Source organism: Tamandua tetradactyla, chromosome 4 (assembly GCF_023851605.1).
Source record: "Tamandua tetradactyla isolate mTamTet1 chromosome 4, mTamTet1.pri, whole genome shotgun sequence".
In the NCBI taxonomy this organism is placed as follows: domain Eukaryota; kingdom Metazoa; phylum Chordata; class Mammalia; order Pilosa; family Myrmecophagidae; genus Tamandua; species Tamandua tetradactyla.
In genome coordinates, this window is record NC_135330.1 from 189,201,244 (window position 1) to 189,212,796 (window position 11,553).

The window sequence follows — 11,553 nt, forward strand, 5'->3', positions numbered from 1 at the left end:
AAAACGAGTTTTGAAGTTTGATAATAGACGCAGACAAATAAATTGTGAAAGAAGACAATACTGGAAGTTCACCTGTGACGCACCTTTTTATTTCATGGATTTAGTGGAGAATATAGTCCAGCTAAATGAAGGAGAAAAACGAAAAAGAGGAAGGCATGGTTTCCAGGAAACAGTGACCCAAACGCAGAGCACCGAGGAGAGAAGACCAGGATGGCAGCTTCTTCAGTGGGACCAGAGAAAACCCAGTTAAGATAAGAACAGTTAAGACTCTGGGAAAAGGCAGATTTCGTGTTGGAGTGTGATTGAAAGGTAGATAAATTTTAGGATACAGTAAATATAGATTATCACTTTTCTAACAAGAAGTATAGAGACTTTAAAACTCTAGGGAACTAAATGACAATATTAGGGAGACGTACAGGGTATGAGAATTTTTCCCCCTGGAGGAAATGAGAATGTTCTCATAATAACTGTTGTGGTGAATGCAGAACTGCGATTTTATCAAGAGCCATTGATTGCACACTTAAGATGGATTATACAGTGTGTGAGCAAAGCTGTTAAAAGAAAAACACTCTAGGGGAAAAAATGGAAAGGTATAAAGGAATGGTTCAAGTACATCATTGATTATATCATGGTATGACTTTTTTTTTTTTTTGAAGTGGTTAAAAAACTTTATTTCATGCTTAAAATATTTTTCTAAGGCATCACAAAATTATTACATATTCAGATTCTTCAATGGGAGAATAATATTCTAAAGGAGAAATCTTTAAAGAAGACTGTTGTACAATATGATACTGTAAGTATAATGGATTCACACAGCAGCAAAACCTACAAGACAGGAGACATCACAGAAAATGTCTAGTACATAAAGGATAGGTGATTCATTCTAAATATTTATGTGCTTCTTCCTCTTCTTGTGGCTAATACAGTTGTCCATCGTCCTACCCCCTTCTTTCCTGTGAAGCTGAAAACCTGTCTTCTCTTTATGGTCTGAAAGTACATTAAAGTTCTATCTTGCTGATATGTATGTGTGAAATACCACACACTATTAGCAGTCAAAAAAAAGTACAGAAGGTAGAGTCTGTCTTTTCAAAAACATGACAATGTTTTATTACTTTTAAAACATCCAGCATACATTGACTACACAGAATCAATTAAGAACTTCCTGTATATGGATACAAAAATCCATTGGAAACATCCACTATAAGATGCATTTTCCTGAACAGAATGCAAACTTTATTTTATATTAATTTAAGCTTCTGTGAATTTTTGAAATGTAAAATATCAAAGCTCTTCTACAACACCAAGTAAAAATCAGGAATGTTCACCTTATAATAATTTTTTTTAAAAAAAAGGAAAGAAAAAGTATAAAAATCTGAGATGAGTTGCCAAATTTACAATTTCACCTTTTTTTTTTTTTTTGGTACATGGTCCGGGAATTGAACCCAGGTGTCCTACTTGAAAGGCAAGCATTCCACCACAAGTTGCCAAATTTAAAGTTATCTGTGACAGTTCTTCAGTTTTAAGGATCCCTTAGTAAACCATATCAAATTGTACCAACAAAAAAGCACTGGTTACTAAAAAAGGAAAATTTCCAGGCAATTATCATCCAAATTGGAAAACAAAAACAATACACTGAACAGAGAAGGACAAAAAAGGCAATAATCAACCTTTATGGGAATTAAGACAATAACCATGGATTTATAAAATCTCCCTAAATCAGTAGCATATTCTGTATTAATTACTATGTGTAGAAAACTATAATTAAATTAAAATAGTTTTTATCAATTGTATAATCTAAAAATATGAAGAAATTTTGGACTATATCTCTAAAACACCACAGAGGTGTCAGTGAAATATACACTTCTTGAGACTATGGGGAAAATTCCCATTAATGGGAAATATGTTTTTTTCTTCACACAGTGAAACTGAGAAAAATTATATCCAATTAAATATTTTTCCCTAACGTAAATTCGTTAGTACATCTTCAAATACCTCACTAATGCAATACTTAGGAAGTGTCAATTCTCAACTCAGACTTGAACCAGGTTATTGTTAAATAAACATAGTCAAACTTTATTACTCAGCAGCAGACTTTTACCACCACACTGCTCTTAATCACTCTTCAAACTTTTACACCTAGCGCTACTTTCATTTTCTGAAGGTAGGCTGTTCAATCTAATGACAAGCTAGAATGACCCTTGCAAGGTAAGTCACAGTTTGCTCCAAAACAAATGATAGATCTTCCGTTTTTGTCAAAATCATAATATTAAGATATTTATAAAAACTAGTTAGCATTTATCTGTGGGCAATGAAGGAGCCACAAGACGTTGTCTCACGGCATTCTGCGGAAAGTCTTTGTTGTTGGTTGGTTCTTTACTTCCACCTTCGTCCTCGGAAGCATCTTCATCGGCCTGTTTCTCCTCCACTTTTCTCAATGGTGGAGATTCCGGTAATAATTTTTTTGAAGAGTATGGTTGTGGTCTGCGCCTTTTTGAAGGACAAAGACAATCTGCCACAAATATCATACAAAGTCCTAATAATAATCCTGAAAGTAGAGTTGCCAAAGCAAAAACTGCATATGATCCCCAAACTGGTAATCAAAGGTCTTCAATAAAGGGTGGGCCGCGGTGGCTCAGCGGGCAAAGTGCTTGCCTGCTATGCCGGAGGACCTCGGTTCGATTCCCGGCCCCAGCCCATGTAACAAAAACGGAGAAACAGAATACAATAAAACAAGAAAATGTTTAAAAATGTTTCCCTTTCTTCCTTCCTTCCTTCCTTCCTTCTCTCTGTCTAAAAAAAAAAAAAAAAAAGGTCTTCAATAAAGTAGTTATGGCAAGTCCTGATCCACATAGATAGCTGAAAGAGTGCTGACATACTACTCATCAGGACAGAGCCTGGGCCAAGCCAAGATGAGACAGGCTCAATGCTCTTCCACTCTTTCTCACTTATGAAGTTTATGAAGTCTTTCTTAGTTCTTGGGCCCTGATAGCGCCTAAATTCGCCATCTTTACAATGATAAATAGTAGGAAGAGCAGTTATGATAAATCGTCCACTCAGCCCTGGCTGCTCTGTGACATCTACTTTTGCAACATTGATTTCAAGATCTTCTCCCCACTCAGCAAAACCTTCCCATTCTGGCTGAAGGTTCTGACAGGCGGGACATCATGGAGCATAAAATTCTATCATCCACTCTCCTTCCAACAGCTCCTTCCAGTTCGCGTCCGTGACGATGCGCACGTCGCTCCGCCGCCCGTGGGTCCAGGGAGCCCCCCAGAGTAACACCACCAGGACTACCGAGAGAACCCCGAGCCTCACGGAGGGCGCCATGTCAGCCACGCCCATGGTATGACTTTGAGCATTTAAAGAAGGAGACAAAAAGGGGAATTCATTTGATTCTAATGTGAGAAACATTCTCCTTGGAATAGGACCACAGTTTGACATTGAACACCTAGGGAAGGAGATATCACCCCAGCATGTTCTTGGCGCTTGCAATAAGCAATACTTACAAACTCAGAAATGCTGCTCTAAGTTTTCCACTCTTAGAATTAACCTGTAGACATGGAAGACTTAAATATAGTGATAAATAAAATGTAAAATGCTAACAGCCTTATGATTAAAATAAAGTCCTAAATGTTTAAAGTTATACAGTGAGCAAGGGTAGGAAAAAGGGACTTTAAATGGGGCAAGAAAGTCAAAAGATATTGACAAAAGTTAATGGAGCAAAAATATAGAAGGAGCACATTGCATAAAATAGCAAAAATAACCACTATGAAACAATTACATAATTATCAAATATTAGGGAAAATGGGAGTGGGGAAAGGAAATCCTATTTGTGAGATAAATCTTTTAGGAGTTGGTTGGAATTGGAAATGGGGAGAGGGAATGAGTATAATTGGGCACAGGGATGGTTTAGGAGTCACAGAAATGTTCTAAGATTGGATTGTGGAGATGCTTGCGTAACTCAGTAAATTTATTAAAAATTGTTGAATCGTACACATAAAATAGGTGAATGTTATGGTATATACATTATATATCAATAAACGGTACTTAAACAAGGTGGGGGAATAGATGCAAAAGCATATTGTTCTTAATTATGTAGGTGACCAAAGGAAGAAATAAAAATAGAAGTGTTTCCAAGTAATGATCTCACAGCACTGGAACAGGAGTGGAGAAGTGGGGATTGGAGGTCGTTGTTTATCATTTATGCTTTTCTATCCTATTTTATTTATTATAACTGCGTATATTACTGCAGTACATTATAATTTTAAAATATTCAGGTTCTTATTTTTAATCCTGTAGAATTTAAATAGGTATAGCAATGCCATCTGAATAAATGAGCAGAATTGATATTTCCTCTTAGATTAAAGCTATAAATTCCAAGTGGCAAACTCTTTTACAAGCTACCATTCTTGACTTGATGGAGAAAACAGATCCACTGAGTGTAGTCAAAGTCCATTCCATTCAAAATACAGCAGTGCAATGGAGCCTATGAGACTGATAATCTGCAGAATAGTGTTTGGTACATTGGTGAAGTGGTTGCCATGGAATGATATATCAACCGTAAATAATTTATAGGGAAGCAAGTGCCCTGGAAAAGAAACTGAGATGGCAAGTGAAGTTGCTAATGTCATCAGCTGCACCCATCTGTTTGTGTAAGAATGCTGCCAAAGCAACCATCTATGTGCGTGAGTTTGAAGCCTCATGACACAGTCTTTGTAACATGAGTTGAGATTGATATGGTGGCAGATGACAGACTGTTGACAGTGGAAAGCAAATATTAAGAAAGGGTTTTTTAAATGTGAAGTAACGTGGGATCATGAGGACTTAAAGCTATAAGCCAGTGGCCTTACAGTTGGTTTAGTAATCAATATACTTGGCGCCAAAGTTGCTGCAAAATGCAGGGAGTGTTTCTTCTTTATAAGTGTTGGGTAGACCAAGGCTTTCAGATACTGACTCAGTTTAAAATAAAGTGCAATGTTCATGTGATGCAGCTAATAAATAAATGACAGCGAGTCCATCCAGCCAAGCAGATACATGATTTCTACAGCTTTGCTAAACATGAGAGAACAATTAATTGGGAATATGCCTGCACTTCTGCCAGCTCCACCCAAACAAATATTTCAGGTGTAAAAGTGGAAATAGACCTTTCCTGGGTCTGCCTGCTGCTTGAGTGCCCTGAACTTACTTCTGGATTTAGAGAACAGTGGGTAATCTCATGATCTAGATGTGCAAATGGGATGTCCCAAAGGCACTGAGGATAGGTCCCTGCTCTGGGGAGGGGCCAGCTAACAACTACATGGAGAGGAGCCCCCTGCTAAGAGACATGGTGGTCGGAAGGGTATACCCAAATCCCATCCTCCTAACTCCCCACTCACATGCTTATTGGACAACTATATTGGGGTTGGAGAGAGAACTGAGACTACAAGTTAGGGAAGAATGTCACATTGTGTCCCCAGACAAGAGTAAAAGTGAAATCACAACTTTTCCATTTACTTGTTTGTATATTTAAACAAATCAAAGCAGAAAATAATGGCCAAGCGCCCTTCCACTTGGCCAGTACTATTGTTGATTGAGATTGAAAAAATGCACTACCGTGTCAACGGGAGACATATACTTTAAGACAAGTAGATAAATATAAAATTATATTTGCGAGTCTTTATACCTCTGGCAATAGTTGCTGATTGGTATTAGCTGCCCAGACAGAAGTCAGTTATAACTATCAGCCTTTAAGTACCACTTCCTATTTCAGCAGCTAAAGAATCCTGCAAGAAAGAATTTCTCACCAATAATTAAGTCAAAATCACTATACTTCTCATTGTGTCAAAATATACATGTTTGATTTTTGTAAATAGAGATATAAGTGGGATGTATTTCCCTTCTGCTATCATGAGAAGTTTCTACCAGCTCCTCATCCTAATCCAACCAGCATTTCCTGTGACCTGATCTCCACACAGGTGTGATGCAGACAGCCAAGCACGGAAGCCTCCACGGTTTTGCTTAGTGGTTGAGCTCTCACTCTCTGGCCTTGTGTATAGTCAGGGTTGCTTGCTAGACTTGCCACTTCCTAACCACGGGATTTTCCTTTAAATTTCAAAGCTTCCACCTTCTGTCTTTGCTGTTCAGGAAACTAGGACCCCAAAATGGGGGGCACTTGTGAAGCTCCTGGCACATTGCCTAAAACTTAGTACCCGATTAACACACATTAGCTTTCAAGTCAGATAGTAACATTGTAAGGTGATCTTTATCCCCATTTTGGCAAAAAGAAAACTGAGGCACAGAACAATTAAGTCACCTGCAAAACTACTGCCATGAACAACTAGTCATAAAGCACAGAGGCTCTGGATCCAAACAGCCTGACTGCAGATGTCAGCTTCTCCACTAACAGAGGGTCTTGGAGTCCTTAACTTCTCTAAGGCTCAGTAAAATGGTAATGATGATAATAGCATCCACCCTGTAAGGCTGCTGTACTCATTAGAGACATGAATTCCTGCCCACACTTAGAAAAATCCCAATTATGAACCAACACTCAACAGAGATCAGCTCTTTTATCAGGATTTCGTCTGCTTTCACACTGACTAAGCCTTTTCCTTCACCTGACTTCAAGAACCAGAGCCCACTTTACAATTTCAGTGTTGATCTCAAGGTTACATAAATGCTGAAAGGAATGAACTTTGTGGAATTGGGTATGGGAGAGGCAAAGAATTCCTTTCCTCTCTGCTTCACTATAGCAGAAACGCACTTGACGCTATTCCCCAGCTCTGAGGAGACCTCTAAGGAGCAAATCAGCAATATCTTACTAGTGCATAAGTATCACTGGCAGTCCTGAGTTTGATCCCAGATTCATCCAAAGCCATGGCATGGGGTTTCCTCATCTGTGACATGGGGAGTGTTTGTTCGTTGTAAGTTTGTTAGGAGGTACGAACCTCCTAGATTTGTGTAAGGATTAAATGAGATAACTTACCTAAAGTTCCTCGGGCGGTGTATAGCATATTATTATTAATTATTATTATTTTCTTTTTTTATAGAACCTTAGCCATAAGACTATTACATTTGAAAAGCTATGTCCATGATGGAGCAAATAAAAGAGGCTTTGAAAGGGTCTAATGGGGACCTTAGGGATTCCAGTGGCAGGAGGAACATTTTCGCTCTCTAACTCAGCCAAGGATTCTTGGCATAACTGTCTTCCAAGGGCTTGCAATCGGCTTGAAGCAACTCCCAGCTCCATTATCTCCACTTCCTTTGAACTAAAATGTGGGACATAATGGTATAAACTTTCTAAAAATGAACATCTGGCATTAAAATGATATTTGTTTTCTGATGTTACTTTCAAACATGCTTTTTTTTTTTAATAAAACGTCCATTTTGATGCAGTTCAAATGAAATACCAGAAACTCTGTGTTGAGTGTTGATGAAGAAACCATCAGAGTTTAAAAAAATATCCAATTGCCATACACATTTGCCTAATAGCAGTCATAGCTTGGTTGTGTTTTTGGAATTCTAATTCTATTTGAAATTGTCCTTCAGCCAATTATGAAACTGAATCATAACACAAAGCTCTTTATGAACCAAAGAAGTAGGAGTCTGATGTTCTCCTGGGTCTACTAGTGGGGGCAAGGGTGCGTTTCTCTCCCATCTTCCAGGGCTGAAGCATGCATGCAGCAACTATCCTGGCTCCAGAGCAAGTCTGGAATGCAACTTCCAGAGCTAAGCTGTGCTGCACTGACAATCCCCGTTTAGCCTCTCAGTGCTGATGCTTCCCACTCTTTCAACTGCCTGTGCCAGTTTTCATCTTGATTTAACTTTCCGGAGGGAATTCTTTATATAATCAGTCTCTCATCATTATTTACTGATGTTCAAACTGATGACCTATTGAAAAAACTAGAAAGGGAAAAAAATCCTCTAAGAGAGCATTATGCTAAATAGCATAAATCCATCAACTCATTCCTTATATTAAAGTAACTAGAAGATTATCTTGATAATATTAGTCCATCTAGAAAGCACGTTTCACTTACCTTTGGTTGCCAAGTTATGCTCCTTCTGACCAATTATTGGGAAATCTTGTTGACATACCAGTTGGGCATTATCATCCCCTTTTGGGTTTTTCTCAGAGATAAGTGGAAAATGTATGGGATCATCATCACCTGCAAATGTTTAAGGATATTTAGGTGAAATGCAATGGCAAGATGCCGAGCATTTAATGAGGCATAAACTAATGTCTTCCTCTCAAAGGCTCAGTGTTGTAAGATCACCTCCTAACAAACTTACAATGAACATTAATAAAATGATAAATAATAAATGCCAGTATAGAAATGTCAAACAGTAAATATATGTGTGTCTATGTATAATTTCTACAGATCTATGGATGCTGAGATTTTTTAGTTTCACTTTCATTTTGATTTTATGAGCCAGTCAGTGTGTGCACAAGTGTATCTGTGTCTGAAATGATGCAGGTGATGCTCAACATCATAAACATCAAGAATTGGGAAGAATGAATATGAGCATAAATGATTTGTATTGTTCTCTTCTCATTTATTTATCCCCCATTCTCCAACCCTTTCTCTGGCACCTCTCTTCATGTCAAGCCCCAAGTCAAGGTGATTAATTGAACTCAAAGATTTAACAAGTTCTTTATGGATGAAACCAGAAAAGTCATAGACCCTGGCAATTGATCTAACCTAGCACCAGCCAACTTTCCTGTTGAGACATATCATCCCACTGTGAAGTCCCAAATGAAGGTGAAAGAAACAGTCTATGTTCCTTGTACATCTGCTCCTCTCTCCCCCACGTAAAGTTATAGAAAGACATTCAAAATCTCTGTTCACCTTTGTTATAACTCAATCATTTTCTTCTGCAAGGACAGAAAATAATCAGAAAAATTATCATGTTTTTCCCTGAATCTTATTTTCTTATGTTCACCTTCATTGGACATAAAGCCATTTTCTTCATACAGTCAGAGTAAATAAGGCATCCAATAAGGTTTTTTTCCATTTCCCTTAAAAGTGAAAAGTTGGAGTTCTATAAAAAGTTAACAGAGAAAATAAAAAGCTAGGAATGAGGGCTTGTCAAAAGAATGTCTCAGAACTGAGAATCATGAGTTTCTGGATTAAAGGGCCAACCAAATAGCCAAGCATTTAATGTAGCACAAACATAAGAAGGCACATTCTTATAAATTTTCAGAACTCTATAAACAAAGAGAAGATGCTAAAAATTTGCAAAGATGAAAATAAAAACATAAAACTTCAGACATCTCAATAGCAACAATGGAAGCCAGAAGGCAATGGATTAATGCCTTTGAAATTCTAAAGGAAAATATTTTCCATCCTAGAATTATAAACCAAATATGACTATAAATCAATTGTGTGGATATAATAATGGCATTTAAAAACATACAAGATCTCAAAAAAAAAAAAAAGTGGCCCTTACACCCTTTCACAAAAGCTAGCAGAGGTTAAAAAAAAAAAAAGCTACCAGAAGATGAGCTCTACCCAAACCAAGACAGAAGGAGACATGGAATAAAGGAAAGATGAATCAGCACAGAAAAAGGCAAAGCTGTGGTGAAGGGAAATGAGAATGGCAAGTGTGCAGCAGGTATAGAGAACAAGCAGTCTAGATGAGAGAAAATTGGGAGGCTCTAGGAAAGAATTCTCCAGAAAGATGAAATTGATGGAATGCCTGATGTATAGGAAAGTCTTAAGGGATGACTTAGTCAATTTGTGAAGCATGTGAGGTTTAATTAGGAAAAGGATGTTGAAGCAAGTGGGAAACAACATGACTATTAACTCCAGGAAAAACAAAAACATAATTTACCATTTATCTCACTATGAATAACACTTACTTAGCTGTCATAACATAAGTTCTGAATATTGAGCTAATTGTTTTACAATATAACTATATTAATCAGAGCTATCCAGAGAAACAGAATTGATTGAATATATATGCATGTGGTGTATAAATATTAAAACATTTAATATAGGAATTGACTCACATGACCACGGGGAATGGCATGTCTGAATTCTGTATGGCAGGCTGCAAGCTGGAAACTCCAACGAAGGTAATATTGAATTCCCCATAAGAAACTGCTGGGCTGAAGAACAGATAGAAATTCCACTCTCCAATTTCTGAAATCCTTGGTTCTCCCTTGAAAGCCTTCACCTGATTGGATAAGGAGACTCCTCTCATTGCTGAAGGCAATCTCCTTTTTTGATTGTAGATCAGACAACAGACTAATGATTTGAAACCAATCATGAAATACCTTCACAATAACAATCAGATCAGTACTTTCTTTTTATTTTTCTTCCAAAACTTTATTCATTTGGGAGTACAGTCCACAACAGTGTCAAAAGCAAGGGAATTATTCCTGACACTTCTATTTTTATATAAAGGAATGGTTTTAAGGTTCTAATGTACTGATGGCAAATATTGGTATGAAAACTTGAAAGGGAAAACATGCTTCCATATTTCATTCAGCAGGCCAGTGCTTTCTTGACCAAACAACTGGACACCACAACCTAGCCAAGTTGGCACATGGAATTAACCATCACAATGACTATACTGGGAGTTGGGAATAGGAAAGGTCTGCATGAGTGGTAGTGGGGGAGGAAATATGGCAAAATAATCATTTTTTAGAGTGAGAAAATAACCTACAAATTAAAGTTGAAAAGTAGAAATATCAGTGTGTCCTTTAGAGAAATGGAGGTAAAAGCAAGAATTATAGGCTAAAAGAAATAAAAGTGGTTTTCTCAGAAAGAGGAAAATAAGGGGAAGAAGGCTTTGGTGACTGCTGAATTTTCATAACCAGCTTTGTGGCTTAAGCTATAGGTATGTATAACTTTAGTAAAAATAAAGACTGAGACAAACATATACAAAAAAATCAAACTAACAAAAGTGTTATTAGTGAGAGGACTTGCTCCTGGTACCATAAAAACTATGGAAACCTAGGGCTTTATTGAAAAATAATTCTCCAAGTAGGCTTCAAGTAGGAAAAAAAATTCTTTCACATATATATCTAAATTTGTCATAGTTAGAAATGTAGAAATTACTGGTATTTTCTGGAATGACAGACTTCTGGAGCTAATGAAAAAAGTTACTAGAAGTGAAAAATAGAGTAACTCATGTTGAAGCTGAGAGTTCACTTTAAAGAGCTCAGGTTATTTCAGACAAATATGAATCATTATTTTTGGTTGGTTGATGGTTTCAGTGTCTAAGCACAAGCTTTTTCACACAAAACAAACTATGCCATAGGTTATTTCTACTCATGGCAAAAAATAAACTTTCACCCAAATAATAAGGAATGACATTGACTATATTTAATCATTCCCAAATTTACTTCTAATTAGAGATTATCTAAATTCCAGGAGTGCCAAGGAGCTCTCAACCATAGTTTTTAAGAAAGAAAATCCAGTAAACAAAATATCTGTAAGGAAACAATGTGGAGGAGAAGTCAGAGCTATGGAAGAATATCTAAAAGAAATAATCCAGGAAATGCAATCACTCGGGTGACTGAGGAGAAAAAGTCAGTACCATTAAGAAACTGAAATCCAAAATAAAAGATCA

General features: G+C 37.1%; 1 protein-coding gene across 1 annotated transcript; it reads right to left on the reverse strand.

Moving 5' to 3' along the window:
* Nucleotides 1-648: 648 nt before the first annotated feature.
* LOC143681643 (thioredoxin-related transmembrane protein 1-like) lies at nucleotides 649-3,332 on the reverse strand. Its single transcript, XM_077158843.1, is given in 2 exon segments — nucleotides 649-2,597; nucleotides 2,806-3,332. Coding segments are annotated over 2 exon segments (831 nt in total). The 5' UTR covers nucleotides 3,328-3,332; the 3' UTR covers nucleotides 649-2,288.
* Between the last annotated feature and the right edge of the window lie 8,221 nt (nucleotides 3,333-11,553).